The sequence below is a fragment of the Colobus angolensis genome, unplaced genomic scaffold (assembly GCF_000951035.1).
Source record: "Colobus angolensis palliatus isolate OR3802 unplaced genomic scaffold, Cang.pa_1.0 Scaffold229, whole genome shotgun sequence".
Lineage (NCBI taxonomy): Eukaryota > Metazoa > Chordata > Mammalia > Primates > Cercopithecidae > Colobus > Colobus angolensis.
The window spans coordinates 1097345-1122332 of NW_012115477.1; the positions used below are offsets into that span (position 1 = coordinate 1097345).

At 35.0% G+C, this 24988-nt stretch overlaps 1 protein-coding gene across 5 annotated transcripts in view; it reads left to right on the top strand.

Moving 5' to 3' along the window:
- Positions 1-24988, top strand: part of HDAC9 (histone deacetylase 9) — a 921220-nt gene that overhangs the window by 408216 nt on the left and 488016 nt on the right. For 2 of the 5 annotated variants that reach the window (XM_011944151.1, XM_011944155.1), the window contains exons 1-2: positions 13760-13868; positions 14276-14338. In XM_011944151.1, the coding sequence (XP_011799541.1) occupies positions 14317-14338 (22 nt within the window). In that variant the 5' untranslated portion in view covers positions 13760-13868; positions 14276-14316. Of the gene's footprint in view, positions 1-13368; positions 14038-14275; positions 14339-24988 lie in introns of those variants that run through there. The other 3 variants (XM_011944152.1, XM_011944150.1, XM_011944154.1) reach the window with 2 other exon arrangements.

Consider the following 24988-nt stretch of genomic DNA (forward strand, 5'->3'; position numbering starts at 1 on the left):
ATTGCCTGTGGGTGACTTTATGTGCCAAATCTTCACTACCAGCATTTCCAAAGAGCTTGGTTTCCTTCCAAGCCATTCATCAATTGCCTATCGCCAAGCTGTATATGCCTTGAGGCATGATCGTTCAGTCAGGAGCCTCTGTAACTCTGACTGTGCTCTGCATTTTCTCTGCAAAATTAAGGCAGTGGAAAAGATCATATTCTGCTTGTTCTGGCAAGAAGGGAAGAGGTCTGAACTGAAAACAGGGACACAGCCATGGACCCTGATGTGCCCTGTCATACTGTTAAAGAGTATCCCTGACTGCTGAGCATAGTGGTGTGTACCTGCAATTTCAGCTACTTGAGAGGTTGAGACGGGAGCTTGAGACCAGCCTGGGCAACATAGCAAGACCTGGACTCACCAAAAAAAAAAAAAAAAAAAATTCTCCTTAGCTGCCACATCTCAGGGATTTTTTAAAAAACTATTTTCCCTTTTTGTGGATATTGTTTGCATTTTTGTCTTGATCTCAGTTATCTTCCAGCAATGAATACTTGAGATGTTATTATGGTTATCAAATCTTACAAGTGATTATTACAGAAGGATAGAAATGGTATTGAAGGATTAAAACATAAATTATGAAGAAAAGTAACTGAGCTATGCCCTTTTTTATTTATTTTCTTAGAGAAGCATCACACATTTTTAAGAAGACATTTTTGAAATCACATAGCGTAACTTTTCTTCCTGGGCCATGAAATCAAAGCATTACCGAGGGAGCATTAACAGCTCAGTGTGCCTGGCTCTACAGCACATGGGTGTCCCGTCCAGTGGCTTGCTGCCCACTATGAACATGCACACTTTGCCTGAGCACTGAAGGCCCTTCTTCCCAGGAGCGGTTGGAAGAACCAACACTTGTCAAAGCAAATCATATTTGTTATCTAAATATGAGGAAACTCTTAAAAACAGAACAAAGTCTAACGTATTACTCTACAAGACAGATTTTTTTTGAAGTACTGCTCAGAAGTGTGACTTTTCCCACTGCTACATTAAGAATTAGCCAAAGAAAAAGATGGTGAATTATGCATTATATACTATATGCATTATATACAATAAATTATGCTTTATATACTACAAAGGAAGAAGAAAGATGCAGAAAATAATATGAAAGCTAATGGGTAAGAAATATGTGCTTAAGTTGGGGCAGGAAAGTCAACTTTTGATTTCTATGAAAGAAAACAAAGGCTTCAATTAGTAGTAGGTGAATGGGTGTCCCAAGAACAGATAATGATTGCTGAAATGAGGGAGATACCATCTTAAGCAACTAGAAAGGACATATGTGAAAGCATTGATATACAGACAGGATACAGTGATTTTGAAGAACCTAAGTAAAAATGAGAGCAAGGTTTTCAGAAAAAGCAGAATAAAGGAAAATAAACCCACAAAAGTGAATTGGAAGAACTTTGACCAGTAATATATTTGATAGTGGATGTGTTTTGAGGATTATTTATGACCCATATCAGTAGGTATTATTGTTATGATCATAGGAAAATCCTGGGGAAGAGGGTTTTTGGAATGAAGAATGGCCATATTGTCTAATGTGTCTTCTTACCCAGCTCACCCTATGTTAAGAAGCTTAATTCTGGAAAATTTTAAATTGTTTCTGGATACACATAAGAACTCCTGGCAGAATTTTTCTCCTCTGGAAATAAAGTCATTTAAAATTTTTACAAATCAGGTTCTTTCTGTTTTTTCATTTATCTCAGATTTTCTAAAACTGATGCCACATTGGCAATTCTGTTAAAGTTCAAAATTAACAAATTGTATTACCAGAAAGGCTTATATCATGACTGTCTAAACATTGTATTATTGGCACAGATTCAAAATTCAAAATTTTGAGTATTATTTTAATCCTTCTCTTTTCTATCAACTGATTTGAATCACATATATTCAAATGTTTGAAGTCCAATATATTCTACTATGTAATGATCTACACATTTTTGAGATGTTACAATAATTCATGATTCATTTGAAAGTGAAAAAAAGAGTACTTAGTTTTACTCTAATGTCTAGATATTTAAAATATTGTTGTGGGGCTGGGCATGGTGGCCACTGTAAGCCCAGCACTTTGGGAGGCTGAGGTGGGAGGATTGTTTGAGCCAAGGAATTCAAGCCTGGGCAACAAAGCAAGACCTTATCTCTCAAAAAAAAAAAAAAAAATTAGCCAGCCATGGTTGTGTGTGCCTGTAGTCCCAGCCATTGAGGTGAGAGGATCCCTTGAGCCTAGGAGGTTGAGTTTGCAGTGAACTATGATTACACTACTGCACTCCACCTGGGCGACAGAGCAAGATCCTATTAAAAAAAAAAAAAGTAAATGGCTATAGGTATTGAAATACTAAGGTAGCCCCATTATCATAAAACCTGATAATCATGGGTTCTCATTTCTCAGTCCCCATATTGGTTTAAGTGTTTTTGTTCATGTAATGCTATATGCATGTTTTGAGTGAAGTGCATATTTGAAATGAAATCAAATGCCTGAAGTTTTTTAATATTACATCTGCTGAGTGTTTTCTTCCTAGCTTTTAAAGGGGATGGCATTAACTTGTGTTTGTGGATTCCCTATTATTTGGCCCTTAGAACCATTTAGCTCCTAGATTTTAGTTTCGTTTAACTAGGCCTCGATTTTTGAAGTCAACACATAATTATTCATAATTGAAATAAGTAAAAAGTATTAACCAGGCATGGTGATTCATGCCTATGTCTCAGCTACTCTGAAATCACATGAGAAGATTTCTTGAGCCCGGGAGTTTGAGGCTTTAGTAAACTATGATTGTGCTATTGAATGGCAGTCTGGATGACAGCGCAAGACCCCACCTGTAAAAAAAAAAAAAAAAAAAAAAAAAGGAAAACGTAAAAAATTTTAGTTCAACTCGGGTTTTGAATTTAAAATAACTAAATTTGGGTTCCAAAGGGTCCCTTCTGCTTATAAGCAAGTACCATTGAGAATTTCCTTCAGACATAGCCAAAATAAGAAGACAGCAGTCCCTGCTTCATTACAAAAAACAGATTGTTACAGCTTCAGGTGAAATAACTAATGTTAGCTTATTGATTTTTAAATACACTGTGCCTGCCATCTGGAGAGAAAACATTAGTTGGGGGGAACACATTGTTTACTGAAGATATTCCTAGGTTCGAATTATATGATGAACACAGACGTAATTCAGTTTACCTAATGAAGGCTCTGTATTTCATGTGAGTGTTGTTATTAAGCTTTGTTTCTCATATTAAAATGTCAGATTTAGCTTTACAAAAAGGATATAGCAAATAGTCCAGCATAGTCCACCACCTTCTTGTTCATTATTTCCATATCTTATTTGGCAGTTAGGAATCATTGAATCATTGAATATAAATGGTTTGTTTAGCACCTGGAGAGTGATATTCATATGATGAAAATTTCCATTCTAAGTTTTCATATTTAATTCGTATATATTTATTATATGTATTTATTTTTTCTTTAAGAAACAAAGCAGACTAATGATTTTTATATTCTGTTTTATAATGTTTATAGCTGATCTTAGTTCAGCAATACAGAACTCAATTATCTTAGTTCAGAATATGGAATTCTAAGTAGTCCCTCAATCGTTTAGTCCTTAATTTATGTATTAATACTATATTATAATCATAATGACTACTGTATGTTGCATACTATTATGTTATTATCGTAATGCTAGGAACTTCATATTTACTATTTCTAAATATTAAAGCTATACTGAAAGGCAGATGTTAATATCCCCATTTATAACATGAGAGAATTGTAACTCAGAAAGGTTAAGTAACATATCCAAGTTGTACAGCTCTGCGTAGTAAGTGGCAGACACAAAATTCAAATCAAATTCTGTCTCAGTCCAGGCCTCTTATCCATACAATAAGCCACATTATTTGAAATGTTATTGTCTTAGTCTCTTTTGTGTTGCTGTAACAGAATACCACAGACTGGGCAATTTATAAAGAAAAGAAATTTATTTACAGTTCTGGAGGCTGGGAAATCCAAGAGCATGTTAAGGGCATCTTGTTAGGCCTTCTTATTTCATCATCCCATGGTGGAAGGCAGAAGGGTAAGAGAGCATGAGAAAGCAAGAGATGGCTAGATTTGCTTTTATAACAAACCCATTCATGATAATGACATTAATCCATCTTAAAGGTCCCACCTCTCAATGCCGTTGCATTGGGAATTAAGTTTCCAACATATGAACTTGAGGGCAAACTATACCAGTTATATAGTTCTGTTTCATAGAAAAGAGATGCCATGATTCTCATGAATCAAATTTAAATTAATATCTGAAGCCAAAGTTTCCACATTTTCCAGAATATATCTCTCTGATCTAGAAAGTCTATGATCATAAGGCCCTTCCTTCAAAAGGCTTAGATCATGTAGGATCTCTTTAAAACTGAAAAGATGACCTTCAACTCGATGAGAATGTAAGGTGGAACTTCTTTTTATTAGAGCTTTGATGTTCTCAGAGTGTCTCATCAATGTGTTTTGCAGAAAAACTGTAATAGAAGCCAGTATGACCATTAGACAGAACCAGGGAGACCCTTAGGAGCATAGAAACAATTGTTAAAATTGTTTTCAGTAAAAATAGTTTCAGTATAGAAATGGAAATGTTTTAACTAAATTATCTGGAATCTTGAATGTCTATTTCCTTGTGTTTAATTCTAGGAAAATAAAGCATACTATAATTTATAATCTCCATGTTTTATATTGATGATATAAAACTTATGTATGGCTATAATTTTGACCAGAAAAAATATTAGATTTGGGGAAGGGTGGTAGGTGGAATGGGGAGTAATAATGCAGAAGATGGTCAAAATTGTGTGCCTGACATTTATTTGTGAAAATAAGTATGAATGGAAGTGTATAGTTATGAAATGTTTTATCTACATTTCTGTAGATTTATATGTATCTATTCAACCAACATGTGGCTTTGCCAAGGAGATTGTCTTTGAGGAGCATTTTGGAGCATGAAAAGAATGTACTGCTTTTAGCTCCAGAGAAGATGGCACACCAGCAAGTGCATCTATCTCCCTTCTGTGAGCTTACCAAATGCAGAGGCTTTTATATTGGATACAAGGAAAAATATACAGAAGTAGGCTGCTTATAAAAGAGAGTGATGCCTAAAATAAAGGCATTGAAAGGTTGAAAATAAAGGGAAAGAAAAATATCTACCAGGCAAATATGAATAAAAAGAAAGTCTGCTGTAGTAATCTTGAGGCAAAAGACATCATAAGGGACAAAGAAGGACATTATATATTGGTAAAATGAAAAAGAATTTCCCAAATGAAAAAGAGTGAATGCAAGAACATCATGTACAGAGACGTGGAAGAATGAAAAATATGTGTGGGTAATATCCAAGAATTGTGTCTGTTGCATGATATTTGCAAAAGAAAGTTAGGGGTTAAACACCTAGGTCAGGTGGTTGTCAAAACTTGAAAGGCCTTAGAGTGTGTTTGCCTCTGTTCTTGGCACTGAAATAAGAGAACTCCTGAAATAGAGAAGATTCCATAACCATAGGATGTATGATATAAACTTAGTGATATGGCCAGTTGTAAATGTTTGTATTTAGTTATATGCCGTTGCTATAAATACTTTCAATCTGTCGAAACATAAGTAAAATATGTTTTAGGTGCTTGCTATTCCTTAAATTCAATAGTTCACACCCAACTAGATTGAATTATGAAGTCAGAATTGAATTGCAACAGTAACCAAAAGTTGTTGCTATTTTCAGAGGCAAGCTTTCTAAAATCCTCTTGATTTAACTTGGTTATAGGTCATGGTGTGGTATGGCACATATGAACTTGACCTTTGTAATAAGAAATGATGTAAAAAGCTCTGGGTTGACTTTTGGTATCTGCTACAATTATGTTAGCAAGTAGAAACTTAGTCTTATCACAGCTCTCAAATATAGTATATATTCAGATGCTACACATGACAGAATTTTTGGTGTTCAGAATTTCCAAGTTGATAAATATAAAATATGCAGCTACGTAAGAAGGAGACTTATTTTGTGGAATAAAATAAACTTTTGGTTAATACCAAGTAGTGAAGATCAGAATGCTAATCCTTCTTAACTGGACCTCTAGAATTTTTTACTTTCATAGCCCTCTAGCTAAAAATACTGTTTTCTTGAAACAGAATTTTCCATAAAGTTTCTGATCCTGTGAACACCTTGTATGTACATAGCTCTGTCAACATAGGATGGATTAGTCAGTGTTAACTTGCATTTCAAAGTAGACACTGTTAAATAAAGAAAATAGTGCTTCATTGTCAGTGAGAACCATTACATGCCACTTAAAGGAAAAGTAAGGATTCCTAGTTGATGTGTACTGATACATTCAGGCATATGTAGTACATATACTAACGCAAAATTGTGTTAAGTTGCCTAGTTTTCTTATGTGAAACATTAGTTTTAGGGTGGCAGAAATACTGTTTATACAAAGTATAAAAATTGTGTTATAAGTTTCTCAAGTGACCTTTGAAGGGAGGCAAAGTTGGGTCTGAAGCTGTAATATATTTCTTCTAGAATTTTGAGTGAAAATGATGTATTCAGTGGAATTCATGGGTTAAAGATAGAGCATGAAGACATTAGCCAATGCAGCTGACAATCAGAGTTTTCTGGAAGCTCTGTCATGACTGCAGGGTAAACTAAATTCATTACTGTAAAGCAGAGTTACAAATCCATTTTTCTATTAATTTCTTAGTGCTGATATCTGCTATAAATGCCTCACAAGAAAGATATTTTAATACTTTGTTCATTCAAATTGTACTAGATAATGATGGTCACATTGAGATCATTTCTATTACAGTCTGATGCCTAGTGTTTTTCACTGGTTGGTCTGTGTTGTGGGACAACAACAAGGCAAAGGAAATGCAAAAAGTGAAAGTACAGTTAAACTGCACTTGCTTTCAATGAGATTCTTGATTCAGTTATAAACTTAGCTTTTAATTATAGTTTCTTTTTTGTTATTAAATTAATATTCTAATAAGAAACTACAATGAAATATTAGAGGTTGAATAGTATATTAGTAATTTACTCAAGATCAGTAGCCACTTAATACATTCATCTAAAGAAGGAATCATTTATTCATTGTATAAATATTTATTGAGTGACATAGTATGTGTCAGACATTATGCTAAGCTCTGGTGATACAGCAGAAAGCAAAATGGACTATTTTTTCAAGTTGATGCATGAAACTTTTTATAGCTCTGAGTAAATAATTCAACATTTAATCAGTTATATAACTTTCTTTAGAATTTATACAGTTTCTTAGAAAAATAGATGAGTAACAGCTCTTTAACATTTTAATAATCATGAATTAAAGGTCCATAGAAGGATATTTTTTATAACCAGTTATAGTAATAATAGCTAGTATTTATTGAATACCTATTTGCCGGGTATTATATAATTTTCTGTCATCCTCATAACAATCCTGAAAACTTTATTATTTTGAATCCATGGTTATAAATTGAAATTCAGGGAAGATTTGAACAAAATTTAGTTATAGACTTTCTTATCAAACTCTATAGTAATCACCTTGGTTGTATTGCTTCTAAAACTGAAAATTCCATGAAAGTAGAGCTTGTGTCATTCTTGTATACATTTGTATCTTCAGGGCTTGCACTGTGGCTGTGAAATAGTTGATATTCAATATATGAAATAACTCACTTCCATAGAAAAAATAAACTTCCCTTGATTCTATCAAAAGACCATTAAGTTTTACTTATCTTTAATTACAGGACTGCACAGGGCCATATTGATTTCTCCTCCTGTGCTGGCTGCCTTGAGCGCTGCAGACAGGGGCTGATGTGCAACTGGAAAACACTCAGAAAAAATAGAACCTGGAACAAAGTGGCTGAGCAGGGAAAAGCTATGCACATATGCCCATCACCTTAAGAGTACAATGCTGCCGTCATTTGCAAGCTAGGGAATCCGTTTCTGAACAATCCACCTTAGTCTTTCGTACTCTGAATATTAATAGTCTTGTTCTTACCTAGCCTTACCTAGTCTAATTATTTTCATTTAAAAAATTGTTCTCTAAAAATATTGGCTAATTTGAAATCACACCAAAAGATACTTTATTCTTTTATATTTTTGCTATGTAATTCCTGCTTTTGAAAGGATGATCTCATCTTATGGTTCTCAAACTTTATTGTGTATCAGAATTACTTGGAGGGCTGGTTAAAATACAGGTTCCTTCCAGAGATTCTGAATTGGTTCTGGGGTAGGGACCAATAAATTGCACTTCTAGCAAGTTTCCAGGTGATTTTGATCCTCTGTAATCTTCTGAAAATAGGATAAATCTTGGCTCAACAGATCCCATTTGAAGGGAAGAGTTATTGTCAATCATTGCAAGGCCAATGATTCTAAAGTTTTTGTTGACGTTGATTTGTTTTTCTTTCACATGTAATAGTCTCCCTGAAATTTCAATGCCAACATGATTTCTCAGACCCTTTGCTTGCTGTAAAATCTTTCCTCAGATGAGGAAGATTTTCTCAGAAGACCATTTGTTATCTAATTAGGCTTTCTAAGTGGGGAGAAATCACTTGTTAATTGAGTATCCCTTATTCACATATAATTGATGCTGTTCCTCTAAGAAACAGAAAATTCCGGTAAATAAGGTCTTCAGTTGGAACAAAAATTAGTACACTGTACTTTCCCCTCCATCCCATTCCTTGGAAGTCTAAGGGAGTCAAGCTCCCTGACTGCAGACAAATGCATATAGTTTTATTGCTGTAACAATAGTTTGAGGAATGTGAGGTTGGGAGAAGAGGTCACATCAATGAGTGAGTGAGTGAGTGAGTGAGTGACTGGAGGAACACCAGTTATTGGTGAGTAATTTGTAGCAGACGACAATTGTAGAGCACAAATTCAGTATTTGAGGTAATTAAGTTTTAAATCTTACTTCATTTAGATTCCAGAATCATAGGGTTTGTTAATACATGAAAAGTCTCTGCTTGATTACAGATGAACTGAGGATATATCATTGTGCTAGAATAAATTGGGTTACACTACCTCCTTTGCGTGTTTCCAGTTATCAACTGAGATTGATTTTAGAGGAAAGCGTATTATAATCCAGAAAAACACAACTTGAACTCCATAATGTCAAGTGTTGAAATCCCAAAGGATGAAAATATAATTCTGGAAAAAAATAACAAAACATTCTTTATATGTATTTACATTTTAAAAGGGGGTTTATTTGAGAAAAATAAAAACAAAACAATACACTGTACACAATAAAACAGGAAAACTAGCACGTATTTTTACAAGCAAAACCACTCAGGTACACTAGCAACAGTCACTCCAGTATAACAGTTATGCAGACAAACTGTATTTATAAAGAAATAGGTCACAAATGTAAATGTATAAATGCATATCACTGTGGTTGATAATTGTGTGCACCTAGCTTTATATAACTGTAGTCATCTGAAATCCTGATGAAGAAGCTAAGCTTTTTGGCAAGATGGATCAAAAAATGCAGTGGGTCACCAACACGTATGTGGTTACCCAAGGAACCGAGATCCTGATAAATTTTCTTTCACAAACGCAGACATAAAAAATCTTTCTTTCTTTGTTGAAGAAATTTCAACATGTTTGGGCACAGAGACAATGCTTATATGCAAAGTCAACGTTGTGATAATGCACTTCTGGTGGAGTCAAATTTCTGATGTCCAAGGCATTGGAAGAGAAGTCTGCCCTAGTTCTCACAGAGAAACCAGTTCCCCTCCTGTGTGTGTTCTATATGGGCCCCCGGCGGATCACATGGTGCCTGATAACATTGAGGGCAGGTCTTCTTCACCTCATCCACTCAAACTCACACACTAATGTCATCTGGAAGCACCCTCACAGGCACACCCAAAAAATGCTTTAATAGGTTTTAAGTATTTAATCCAGTGACATCTAAAGTTGAATCCACAGGTCAACCCCTTGTCAACTTAGCTCCCTTAAGTATCTCCCTAATCATACTTAATTTCCAAGTAAAGACTGCAACAACCGCCTAACATGATGCAACTAACATGATGTAATGATCCTGCATATGACAAAAAACTAATCCCTTTCCCAGAATTCAGCTTTCAAGATTTCATATTCGAGATTTTAATATTTCGAGATTGTCATTTTCAGGATTGTAGACATGAGAGATTTCAGACCTAAGGGATTTAGACCCTAGGGATTTTGTATCTTTTTCAGATTTCAGCATTCAGGATTATTGCATGTGGGATTGTGTCTTTCAGGATTATGATCCGAATCCATTTTAGAAAAGGTCATTGTGAACTAGAGGTCTGAGGATATTTCTGGAAATATTTTGGTGATATACAGGTTTTTTAATACTTTTTTTTTGCCTATATGTCTGCATAAAAAGAAATGGGATTATGATAACTTTGAAATAACATTTTACATTAGGATTTAATTCCCATTCTCATTTACTATTAAATTGAGAACCTGGGGTTTTTGGCCCTTGTTATTTTTTTTTTTCCTTTATCTTTGACCTATATGTATATAAAATATAATATTTGGATTAGTTTCTAATAAATGCTTATTTAATTGAATTTGAATTTATTATATTGAAACTTTTTAAACTACCCATCTGTCCTAACCTGACATTTGTATTAGCTTGTTATAGTTCTTGTAATAGAACATGTATCTTTTCCCCCAAAATTAGTAAAATGTAGTTTTATAAATACCCCAAAAGAAACTGAGTCACGTTTCTTTACTAACATTACTGAGATGATGTGAGAAGAATTAACTTAACATTCTTAATAATGGAAATATAGTAATCAATATAGTTGATGGTTGTTTTGATGATACTTATTTTTCTTCTCAGAAACAAGTGGGTTTTGTGTAAGTATCCAATGTCTTTTCACTCTAAAATATTTTTTCATTATCAAGAGTTAAATAAAAGAGAAGATGGCTAATGGAAAAACATACTGCAAGAATGCAGGGATGAAATGTAAATAAACCATGTTAAATAATGGTCAAAATGAAGAAGACACATTATTTGCAGAATTTTGTGTGGAATGCCCTTTCCTGGAACCTTTAATAACTAGGATAATTACGAACTCAGTTTTCTGGAGTTGTATTCTGTTTCTTATTATTATGAAAGCTGAGAGATCTTTTTTTTTTTTAATCAATTGTGGTTTGAAGGTGTAATTTAAACTTAAAAAGACAAAAGATGCATAGGCATATTATATCACTATTGTGATTTTGTTATCCCTTTTGTATGTTCATCATAAATTTTTGTATTCTCTTAAAAATCACTCTGAAACAGACAGTGGGTCCATTTTTCATGAGTAGATCATATTAAATTTTATTTGGAATATCTCAGATAATGATTTGTATCATGTTGGTAAGGGACAAGATGGTGAGACTGGATAAAACAAATGCTAGACTTATATGGTTAGTTATTAATTACCTGTATTTCCTTAAGCAACTCTCTTTAAAGCCTGACTCCAATAGTGAGTTCTTTTGTAATCAAGTCTTCTTAGTTTCCTCATGAGTAAATTTCAGTTATTGTTTTTCTTAATATAAGAAGTTCTTGTTCTGATCTCACCACAAAAAAAAGTGGTAACTAGCTGAGATGATGGATTTATAACTTGATTATGGTAATTATTTCACAAGGTATAGGTATATCAAATCATCAAATTGTACACCTGAAATATAAAGAATCTTGATTTGTCAAGTATACCTCAATTTAAAAAATGTTCTTTAAATAAATGTTTTGTGGAATAAAAAAAAAGTTCTTCAAAAGAAATCTTAAATCTCTAAATGTAAACAGGGAAAAGCGAAAAGTTCTTCAAAAGAAATCTTAAATCTCCAAATGTAAACAGGGAAAAGCGGAACTCCCCTGGTTCCACGGAGAACCTTTTTTTGAGGAAACTTAGGCAACTCCAGGTATTCTATGTCATAAGGCAGAGTTTGAAAACTACAATTGACTATCTCTAAACTTCCTCCCGGGTCTAAAATGTGAAGATAGTCACCACTTCAATACATCATCCTGAAGGAAAATTGTTAGGTCCACACTGTTTCTATCCTTTGAATTTTACACATAAATTTAGAAACCAAAAGTTTATTTGTAATATCAGATGGAATCAGATCATTGTTTTTTGGTTGGTTGGTTGTTTTCCGCTGACAGGAACATAAGATTTTGTTGTGTAGCTTAAATCAACTGCAGTTTGGAATATATATTTTTTTGAAATTGTAACTTATATACCCAAATATAATTTTTCAAGAAGTATTCAGTAGAAATTAATCTGTAAAAGAAGAGGAATTCAGCAGTGCCTTATTTGATGAATGATTTAACATACTTATTTCTTTCCTTTCATCAAAACTCTGTGTCCCCTTGTTTGCCCCCTCTGACTTCATTCTCTGGAATTGACTAAGATCCCTCTTCCATCGGATTATTCTGGGAATCTTGAAATAATCTGCTTTTTCCTCTCTTTCCCTGTTGCTTCTGATGCCTTCGAATTACATTTTCCTTGCTGATTTAGTTTAGAAAAGAGAAAAGAGCTTCCATGACTAGTAGATTATCACTTTTGGGTTTGCTCTTGAAAGTGACAAGATGCTAGGATCCCTCTTTGGAATGTAAAATTTATCTCTTATATAGAAATGATATAAATGTGCACCAGAGACTATAAAACTCTGATACTATCTACTGTACTGTATAGCTGAATGCCACAATGTGTCTGGTAATCTACTGACTATCATAATGCTATTTCTGCAGAAAAGTTAGGAGGCCCATATTTCAGGCAACCAATGTGTAGTTGAACGCAGAACAGTCATAGTTGGGTACTAACCATATTGATTTATCCATCAACAGGTGCGTATGCTCAGAAATTCTGTATCTATAAGAAATCAGAGTACTTTCTTTTCTTTTTGCAAGTAAATTGAATTTAACCTGAGAGGCTGAGGGGAAATTTTCACATTAAGCCATGGTTTTGTGTTTTGTTTTGTTTGTAGATATAGTACTAACTGGATGGATGCAATAAAATTCATAGGTGGTACTAAGATACAATAGGATTTGTGAAATGGACAATTGTCTTGCATCAATAGCAAGTAAAAAATCAAGCCTGTCCTTCATACAAATTTTATTCTGGGGTGTGCTTGTTTTCCAAAACTACCTCTACTAAATCTCCTGTTAGTCCTGAAACTAGAAGGCAGAAAAGCTTCTAGTGCTACAGCCAACTGCAGTGTAGCCTGAGAAACAGGCAACAAAAATAGAACACCAGGATTGCTGTGCGTGGGTGAGGCAGAAACCACATTATGAGCAAAAGCTTCCAGTATTATTTTAGAACCAATACAGAGCTCTGCACTTCTCTCCTCTCTCTTCCAAAAACACATACTACAAAAATAAAATGAAATGAAATGTATGTGCATTTGCCCTCTTAGAATTATGATTCTTAATTTTTTTTCTTGCCTTCCTTTCTTTGGAAGCGAATCGCCAGTATGGAAACACAGTGTGTAAAGCAAGCTTCGAGGGAGGAAAGAGTTAATTGCTTTTAAGGCCCTGCAATAGAGAATTATGGTTTGAAAGATAGAGGCTGGACAGCTGGGTTTGCTGGGGTATTTTTAAATGCATTAATGCAGGCTCCAATCACTCGGCCATGCTTGACCTATTTTTGGCTCAGGCCGACCATTGTTCTATTTCTGTGCCTGTGGGCCATGCTGTTGTTGATTCATATGCAAATGGATTATCACTCGCTTTAGCCAACTTGAGCTGAGAGAGACTGAGAAAGGGGGAAGAGAGGCACAGACACAGATAGGAGAAGGGCACCGGCTGGAGCCACTTGCAGGACTGAGGGTTTTTACAACAAAACCCTAGCAGCCTGAAGAACTCTAAGCCAGGTTTAATTGGTTTCTTTTTCTCGTGGGTAGACTTAATAATTTTCTACTTATTCTGACAAAGAAATAACCCCGAAGCACGTTCCTGTTTCCCACCTGCTTGTAGTTTCCGGGATAACCTAAACTCCAGAGAGCTGTAGCATCCACTCTGTCCTTTCTGCTTTGCACACAGGTTGGTAACATGGGAAAAGTGTCCAGGTCTTTTTAAAAGTGGATGCCCATTTGAGCAGAAAGGAAATCATTGTTGAAGTTGATCCTCTGCTGCTTCTCCTCAGGGAGGAGGGAGAACCAGCGAGGGTAGCTCCTGGGGCCGGTGCACTGAGCAGTGATGAATGTTTCATGTAGCTGAAGTAAGAGTGACTGGAATATGCTGCAGACAATTTATGAGAGTGACTCCTGTTTTTCCTCAGATGGGGTGGCTGGACGAGAGCAGCTCTTGGCTCAGCAAAGAATGCACAGTATGATCAGCTCAGGTAAGATCCTCTTTCATAACTGAGATGATTTAGGTTTGAAAAGGGGCTGGCTTGGGAAATGCAGCTAAGAAAAGCACCTCTCTTAAGGAAATTGCTGCTTTTTCATGTTGATGTTGCTATTTTCTTGGTGCGTCTGTAGGGTTTAACTTAGATCCCTTCCATTACTGTTTCTGTGCATATTCAGTCTGCTTAGGGACAGCAGCTTCTGAATGAAATTGCAAACTATTGCTTCTGATGAAAGATGAGACTGAGATAAGTAAAATGTAGTTGGGGCTGTTTTGCCTTTACTATGCAACTAGAAAAAGGAGATCTGTACTGATTGTAAGCCTATTCTAATAGGACTTTAAAAATCAGGTAAGTTCATATTGGGGCTTCAGTTTAAACTGCAGCCCCGCTAGCCTGACGATTTTATATTTACTGTGTGCCTACAGAAGCACATCTATTTATAGACCTACCTTCTAAAATGTGTTTGCTACAGAGTTATACAGGTAGTTTTCTTTTTTCCATTATGTGGCTTTTTCTCATCAGCCCCAAATGAAACTGTTTAGGATGAAATAAAATTGTTATTAGCAGATGCTTATTTTAATTTTCTTCAAAAGCATGTGGGAAGTCTAGCATTGTCAGGCAGATATGATGGCATAACACACATGTAAATGTGTTAAAAGCAGGTGCAGCATTTAAAAGGATAATAGGAACAGATTCTAATTTCTAGTTTCTCAGGGAGATGAGCTGGTGGGAGATGGAGCTTGTCAGCCTTGTCAATTTATACTTACTAAATGAACATACTCTCCAGACAATATCACTCACTTGTAATTATTGCCTTTCGTATTTATTTCCTATGGCTATTTCCTAAAGCTTTGGGAACTCTTTGTTTCTGTCCTCTTCTGAATGATTCAACCTAAAATTGGCTTAAAGTTCTCACTCAGATCCCACCTCCTATGTGGGCTTAATCGTAATTATAGATCAGCGCCTAGATTTCCATGATAAGAATGCCACATAAAGCAGTGTTTACTTTATAGAGCTAGGTGTGAAAGAAATATTCCACAGGTTGGCATGATGTCTGTTTTGGTGTTAATACACCTTCCCATATGCGGATCTATGTTTAAAGCTAGTTTTCTTTAAACCTTGGTTAGTTATGATGATTTTAAGATCCTTCTGTTGACCCCATCTTTTCATGGAATCAGAATAAAATATCCCTTTTGCACAATTTGGTATTTATACACTTAAATGACAGGAATTATGTTAATGAATAGTGCCTGCTTAACAAAAGCAAACCTACCAGAATTTCGGTACAGTTTATTCTTATAGCTGCAAAACTGACAAGGACTCCAGGAGGGTTTAACAAGTATGTCTCTAATGGGACTGGTCATTTAACTTAGCATTTTATTTTTAAAAATATGGATGAACTCTTTGGAAATAACTAGTTTAGAAATCTTTTCAGCACTATGCTTTATCCTTTTCATCCTCACTTCTGTGTTACAAGTTCGATTTTTTTTTTCATGTGGTAGAAACATACATGCCTTCCAAGTAGCAAGTGTCTGCTGACGCTAAGTCTGGCTACAGGTGTTTGCAAGCTTTGCTTTTTTCTCCACATCTTTGATAATCACATACAACTTTACACCCATTTCAGTAGAGATTGTTATTTTCCTAGCATTTAATGGTTTGTGTACAAAGCAACAAGATTTTCAGACAGGGAAGTGCTTCAGGCTGTCCATGCTTTTGCCAGTTCTACAAGAAGCAACATTTAAGCACCAGCTAGCTATTAAATGAAAGGTAATGTGGGTTAACCTCAACTCCCAAAACCTGTCTGGTATAAATACATAATCACTAAGTTCTATTTATTTTTAAAATTTGAACCATAAAAACAATTGTACCCTTCCTAACATACCATATATTTCATCTGTGTTCTTAAATTTAATTCACGTAGTCTTTATTGTATACTTCCTGTGAGGCACTGGCTCTCAAAGTTGTAGTCACCAGAAGTACTTTACAAAATATGATACCTGGATTTCACTCCCAGAATGTCTGATTTAATTGGTGTGGGGAACAACGTGGGGATTGAGGTTTTTAAAATCTCCCCACCTATTTTAAACTTCAGCAAACTGCGATCCACTGCTGTAGGGCTAGGGAACGGATGGTGATGCTGGTGAACTCCTATCAGTATGGTTTGTCCTTTGAGTTAACTGCTAAATTAGGGGTGTGTTTGTCTTAATTTAGCTACAAATCTTGTTCAGCTCCCTTTTGGACCACTGGTCTGGATGTGATTCATAGGCTTAGAAGCGGAGTCTTTAGATGTGAAAGACAGAAAGGATGCCTGGTAGCAGTGCAGGGGAGTGGAGAGAGCACTGTTCAAGGAGTCAAACACTCTGTATTCTAGCATGAGCTCCACTGCTAGCCAATTGTGTACTGATTTTTTACTCATCTTCAAACGGAAGAATAATGATGTCCTCCTGCTTGCCTCTTAGCATTCTTGTGAGGTTCAAATGTATCAATATGTATTTAAAACATATACTCACTATTATAATTGTTGTTTTTAGTGAATGAACCTAGGATCCTGGTTTTCAATGCCATGTTCTAGATTATCCAGCTGAACAAGCCAGATGAGTTACATTGTAGGTCACATGGGGGAAATGATCGTTTGTTTTGATAATCAGTTTGCCTTATTTATCTTGTAAATCAACTATTTCTTTTGTTATCTTGGCTTGATAAGAGTTGAGATCTTTCCTATGCAGATTATGACTATAGGTAAGAGTGGGGTGTGTGTGTGTGTGTTCTGTGAAATGTCTCATTATGTAATAAAGGCAAAGAAGTTGCACAGTATGTGATTGAACAGTGAACCCCAATGGCAGATTTCTTGAGATTATTTTTAAAACGTTGGTTCTGTTGTGTAATCTCTTTAGCAATTGCTTTAGAGTTCCCATTTGTTGTTCTAGTTATGTTAGATATTATGCACTAATATAGATGGTTTTTGTTCGGAGCTCTTTATATGCTATTGGAATACAAGTGTTTTTTTATTGTTGTATGTTTTTCTGACATTGACTCAGCCAGCCTGAACATGTTTGGTAGAACCAGGTTCTATAATATTGTACTAATATATTTTAGTTTAAAGTTCTATAATATTAAATCTTAGAATTCAGTATGAGTGACACAGTTTGTCAAGTGCATCTCTACTTTTGTGGCTTGTGTGGGCCAGTGTAAGTGATAACTGTGGCAGAAACTGAAGCATGTACAAATATCGACTCAGGTCACTCCGCAGGAGCTGGCAGGATTAGGGGTGTTCTCCCATTGCCAGGCATGTAGCTTAACACATTGAGCAGCAGAGCTGTCCAGACAATATTGGAACAATTATTATGAAGGAATTTCCTAGAGCTTGTACAGAAGTAATGTAAGATATATTTACAATAAGGAAAGCTCATATTTTGGCCATCTATGCTTATTTTAGGGTATAAAAGAAAAACATTTAAATCAAAATCCTGAAATTCTTTTATATGTCTTCACCCATTTTTGAATCCTTTTGTTCCTTAGTGTGTGGTGTTGAGGGGAAGGGAACATTTTAGATTCAGTAGTCACGTCACTTATGTCTACTTGAAAAGCAGAATCTAATTATGAAAATGTAAGTCTGTGAAATGTTCCTGTCATGTCAAGAATCACTTCTGGTATTCCCCATAATTACTGTTTTGCCATTCTCTAACTCAGGTTATCTTCACTTGCAAGTCTGTTATCAATTGAGATAGATGATAGGTATCAATCAGAAATATAATTATAAATAGTCTCATTGAGAATGGAGATAAGAATGAGTATTTTATATTTCTAAGGATGACACAGGAGGCATAATCATGGTTATGTCCAATAAGTAAGAAAGTCCAATAAAACCCCTTAGAAGACTGAAATAAATCCAAATTCTGAATTCAAAAAATATTCTAAATGATGATTTTAATTTTGGAGATGAGCAATTTTAAAATGTGCCTTATAATTTCTCACTACTGATAAATAATGAAGTGAGCCCAAAATAGCATGTCAGCCAACAAACACTCCTTCCACCCCTGTCACCCAATATATTCAACAGTAACTGAGCAAAGAAAATGATATAACCTAACGCAACATACCCCAGAGGCTAACAGCCAAGGAAAAAATGGATGCGGAGGTTCTTTGATCATAATAGAGAGACCTGTCTCCTGGGCTGTCTTAGAATTTTACTGGAAAGTTGACCAATTCCTGAGAATTCTCACTAAGATTCCCAGATCTGAAGAGAAGAAAACTGAGTGGGTATCCTCACCATTTTGGGTGGTTCATGTTTTCTCTTGTGACTGAGAAATAGTAGAAATGAAGGCTTCAGCACAGCATACTAAATTGGGAGAATGATCGATCCGTAGCTCTTTGGAATGACGTACCTTTCACCAACTAACCTTAGAGATTCTACCAAGAAGAAAAACATCAACTCATTGAACCCATGGAATTAGATGTCTTAGTATTACTTCCCACAAAGAGCACCTTAATAAAAACATGAATTTTATAAAAGAAAAGCTTAAAGATGAGATGATAAAACAAGAGAATGAGATGAGAAGGGAGATATAGATCTCAGGAAATGAATTAAGAATGGAAAATTTTAATGATTATAGAAAAAATATTCATTAGAAATAGGAGAAAACAGAATAGGCCCTGGTAAAAATCTTTACACATAAAGATGAAAGGTTTGAAAAAAATCAGAGTGAATGAAAAAGGAAACTGGGTTAATGCAATTAGAGAAAAGTCTGTAAATTTGAAAGACAAAGATAATCTAACAAGAAGATTGTGTCCCAGAAGTTGATATTCTAAAACAAAGAAACAGAAGATAATCTTGCACAAATGAAGAAAAGTGATTTCACTACAAAAGAAGAAAGCAAATCTGCACATTAAAAGACCTCTCCATCTTTTAGAAAACTGGATGCAAGTGCTCAACAGAGTCATATCCTACTTGGGCTAGCAAATGGTAAATTGTAAATAATTCCTCAGGAGTTCTGGTAGCTGTAGTGGAGCCTGTGGAGTGGGAGGGTGGGGAAGAAGAGACTCAGAAAGCTTATCATATGTATGCCACGAACAACATCAGAAGACAATGAAGAAAAAAGTCTCAAAAGTTCTACAAGAAGTGCAACCCAATGTGACACTTGGATGTTTTTAAAATATAAAGAAAATAGTTAGACAAGGTAGAAGTTCTCAAACATGAAAGAGGCTGCTTGACAGTGAAAGCCGCCACACAGTGAAGAGATGAACTTAAAACAAGCAAAAAACTAAATTCAGAAGTAGAGAAAACATTATCAGAGTAATGAGGGAGCACTGAATGCATTTAAACAACTGTTAGATTGTGTTTATAGGGCAGAAAGCAGATATTATAAAGTAGGGGAATGTAAAAATATTAATAAAGCTGACCAGTGTGAGGTGTTGGAGACAGGTGAGATGGAAGGATGTGAGAAATGCTAATATCCTTCCTTTCTGAGTAGGGGCAGACTCCCTGCTGCTTAAAATAGAAACACACACAAAAAAAGATTCAAAGCACTGATTTTTAAAAATAGTTTATTTAACCTTAAAGAGGTCTTTTTGGAAATAGTTATCTCTTATGTTAAGGAAGTATTTAGTACATTTATAGTTCCTTCAACTGCAGTTTTAAATCTGCTTAATTCAGTTAAATTTAAATTTAAATTCAGTTAAGTTTAATTTCAGTTTTTAAAAATAAATATAACATCAGTGATATGTTCTTATTCTTACAATTTTTTAAATCTATCCATCCATCTCCTGAAGAATTCTTATAAAGATAGGAAGAAATTAGGAAAGATGCTGTGCTGTGTTTGGTGAAGAGGAGGGGCTTTTTCTTTTAGCATCATTCCTCTTTACAGAGCATGAACTTTTATAATAGGCATGTATTCTATGAGGAGTGTTTCTTACACACCCCTACACAAAGCTACTATTGCAAAATACTAACAGTGATTAATCGTAATTAGTAGGTATATTAGTTAAGTTGTTTTCTCCTGCAAGTAAAAGAAGACTCTAGTCAAAATGACAGACAAGTAGGACATTTATCATGTAATAAAGTAGTTGGGTGGCTAGGCAGCACCAGGTAATCAAAAATGGCAGCAGCATTCAGGTCCTTCATATAGTTCCACTCTGCTGGTCTTAACCTTGGTTGGTGTGATCCTAAGATTGGATCCTCCAGCGGTCACAAACTGACTTGTAGCAGTTCCAAGCATCATATATATTTATGCATGACAAATTGCAGAGACAAAGGTTGGATCCTCCAGTGGTCACAAGTTGACTCATAGCAGTTTCAAGCATCATGTTATTTATGCACGACAAATTCCAGAGACAAAGAGGGGAAACTGCTGTCTTGGAGTCTCTTTTAAAGGAAAGAAATCTTACCCAGACTTCTCCAGCAAATCATCCTTTATACTATATTGACCAGAAGAGCATCACCTGCCTATTCTTTCACTTGTTTTTGAGAGAAGTGGGACCCATGACTGAGCTGGGAAGGCGGGATACCTAAACCTGCTCAAGTTTCTATTGGGAAAAACAAAGAAGCAGGAGGAATAGATGTTAGCTAGGCACTAGCAGTATTTGCTACAACGTGTATATTGATGATTAGAAGTTTATTCTTTGCAATTTTATTTACTTTTTAGTTTCCACAAATATAATAAAGTAAATGGACTATGTTTATAATTTCCCTTTCAATTGAACTATGGGTGTTGATTTTCTTTTCATGAAGATAATATATCTGTTTAAATACTAATGTAAGTATTTTTTACTAGTATTGAATATAAGTTTTTTTTATTAATATTGAATACATTGCCTTTCTTAGTATTGTCTGTCATTAGAAGAAGCCCCCTAATAAAGAGACTGAAGTAATTGTGGAAGAAACTGGATCTCTCTAAGCGAACAATCATATTTTCTGAAGAAGGAGAGTCAACATTGTGGCCTCATGCATTACAAGCATTTGTTATAAACTTGAATAGAGTATTCCTTGTTGGCTTTGAGGCACACAAAACATTTTTTGAGAAACATAATAATATATGAATTGTTTTCAATATATGAAAGGAGGATTATCTTAAAAATACTCAGAATGTCTTTGCCAGTAGGTTGTCACAGATATTGCATTTTAAGAATCAGGAATAATTTTTACAATATGGAATGATAACTACATTTTAACATTTTTTTTCTGAATTTGAATGCTTTGAAAATAATTTAATTGAAATAAAAGCTCATGCAAATGACTTTAGAAAACAAGCTTTCAAGAAGAAATTCAAAAATATGTTGGCCTCTGCCTCAAATCAGTGTGCCATGGTCCCCCCTGGTTCTGAAAGGAAGCCGAAGTGAGTGGTTAGCTTGGGATATGCGGTGCTCTTCCTGTTGGCAGTTTTCCCCTTTTCTGTTCCCAGTAATTTGGCAATAAGAAAGCAAAGAAAGAGGAAATGCCTGGTGTTCCTAGCTCCATTCTTCTTCAATTAAGTCAGTTGAACAAAACAAATTTAATTTATACAACATTTTTCACAATACTAAACGACCTACACTTTCAAGTGTTATCAGAGAGCATTATGTTTAGGTTTACTCTAAGCTGCTATGATTCATGAATATAAGAATAAGTACTTCTTGTGTTTTTATAAGAATATATTTTCCATTCATTATCATAATGTTAACTTTTCCGTAGTAAAATAAGTGATGGGCTTTTTGTGTATAGTGTTTCTTAAATACCCATTAATTAAATCCAATGAAAACCACTTTTAAGGAAGAAAGAAATTTACTGAACCACAGAGTGTAACTAGTCATTTGCTTGTGATTAAACTTTTTGCATGCTGATAAGGTTGGAAATACCCACAACTTTATTTTCCTGCTTCTCCTTATGGTCCACCATTTGTATCAGAAACTTTTAAATGCATAATGTATGTTCATTATTGACCCAGTTGCAGCCATATGGATGTTATTTTCAATTGGCTTGAGGTATAGTTTGGTGAATGTCTGAGGCATGACATTTCCAAACTGGGTTCAAATGAGAATGTTATGAAGTTGTTTCAAAAACTGAAACTTGATGTTAAAAACAAAATATAAAAAAAAAAAAAAATAAAAATAAAAGAATAAACCCCCAAAATCCAGGAAACAAAAAATAAGTAAATTTAACTGAGTTTTCATTAAATGACATCATAGCTGGTGAGTTCCTGCTTTAGTAAAAACGTGTTTACCCAGAAAGTTTTCAGGGAACCCCATGTAGGGTGAATGAGAAAAAGCTCTTGTTGAGTTAAGCACTGAATTAATTTTATTCTTGATGATGCTTTTGGAATCTGCTCATAATCAAAATTCAAGGGTGTATTTTAAGTACATGATTTTTACATTAGAAACTATTTATGTTAAGTTAGAAAGAAAGTTATCACCACCTTTTTTTTTAATCTGTCATACTCCTCTTCTAGCTGCTTAGTTCCAATTTTATTTTATTTTGTTTTGTTTTTTGAGACAGAGTCTCACTCTGTCATCCAGGCAGGAGTGCAGTGGTATGATCTTGGCTCACTGCCACCTCTACCTTCTAGTTCAAGTGATTCTCCTGCCTCAGCCTCCCAAGTAGCTGGGATTACAAGCATGTGCCACCATGGCTGGCTAATTTTTGTATTTTTAGTAAAGATGGGGTTTCGCCATATTGGCCAGGCTGGCTTGGAACTCCTGACCTCAAGTGATCTGCCCGCCTTGGCCTCCCAAACTGCTGGGTTTACAGGCATGAGCCACTGCGCCCCGCCTAGTTCCAATTTTAGAGGTCAGTGACTATAAGCATATTTTTTCAAAAATTTTTATGTCAGTCTTATTATTGACACGATGGCTAATGTTTCAAAAGTTCCTCCGTGTATCACTTTATCATTTAATCCTTACCACAGTTTAATAATGCAGTAGTTGTTGCAGCAGTATTGGTATTTTACAGTTGAGGAAGTATATTCAGAGAGATAACAAATTTACTGATGGTTACTATAGGTAGGAAATGGCCTGGTTGTGTTTAAAAGCCTGACACTTTTTCTCAAAAAATATTTAGCACAGGATAATTCTGCTTGGTACTAAAAATGTGGACACATTTGTGTATGTATAAACAAATATCTAGGCAGACTTCTTAATCCTGGGAGATTTAAGGCACAAATAGGCAACTATGTTGAAAGTTTTGCTGGAAGATCCTTACTTCATGTTCTCAGTGCTAGATAATTAAATTCGAGGAAGTTAGCACTATCCAGTGCTGAGAGGAGCTTAAGGAAACCAAGCTTCTATGAGAGTGCTCTTTTCCTTGGAGCAGATGCTCTGGACAGAAGCAGCATTCCTGATGCATTTGGCACCTGTTTACCAGTGTTCATGATACACTGATCATGAGGGTAAAGTTAGCCCCGCTTCAAAATAGCAAATTATTATTAATGTATTTTGGCAAGAGAAAGTAATTTTTTGAAATGTTAGCACTATGGGGTTCATTTATTTTGACCAAAAGGTTTGAATTATGCTCACCTTGGTATTTACCTTGAAATGTAATGGTAATAAAGCCTGTATCACCACTCAAATCCTAATTTAACTTGCAATGTGAAATTCTCTAGCCAAAATAAAGATCTAGCTAACAAAATTCAGTTTCTGCTTATTTTGAGTATATATCTGTCCAGTTTGGGTCCAGTTTGGACATTCTAGGTGAAAACTGAATGGCTGTGTTTATATGTATTATCATGATACTACATTTTATTTTATCTTGAGTTATATTTTACTGTATTGGATGCATATTATGTGTTCTGTAGGTGGGTTAAGCATAAAATCCACCAATTACCTATTAATCCAGTTATGCAAAAGCCCACTCTTTGCTTTCCAACATGTAATTTTTATAATCTTATTTGCTATGAGAATCTTGAGCCATCTTCAGGAATCAATACATTGTAAAAGCATTATTGATTATCACGTTAATGACTGACATAATTTATTGCCTTCCTAGGGGAAAGAAGCTTTCAGAAGATCATTAAATGCATTAAAACCTGCAGATGTCCACATGTCTGTGCCTCTCTTTAGCAGCCTGACTCCTTTGGGTCAGTTATTCTTAGCCTCGGTATTTCTATCTTATGGCATTGCAGGTCTAAGATTAGCTTGTTAGGCATTATCATGCCATATGAGTTACCTCCTAATATAACTCTACACTGGAATGATTATTTATAGAAAGAGCATTCTGTCATTTTTGGGTTATTTCTAGTAGTTTAAATAAAGAAGAATAACATTCAAGTGAAACCACAGATTCCTTCCTGATGCCAAAATAACATGATAACTGTCTGCTTAAGGGGCAATAATGTTGTTTAAATGTGTGCTTAGGGTGATTGCAGAATTCTTTTTATCTCTGCCACCTTGAGAGAAAAGGGAGAGCTCTGGGTAATGATGTATAATGCTTATGGAAAGGCAAAGAGGCGGCCTTGATGCTGTCTCAGAGCACACAGAACTCTGGTTGATGATGACAACAAGAGACACACAGGGTTTATTTTTAGAAACAGACATTGCTAAGCTCTCTGTTTGGTGTTAATATTGCTCATAAACAGAGCTCCTTGGGGCTGTTGACCCTTCTAGTGAATATGGCATTACACACACATACTGTTTTCTTTTTTCACTTCATAAGAATGATACTATTATTAAATGTGTATA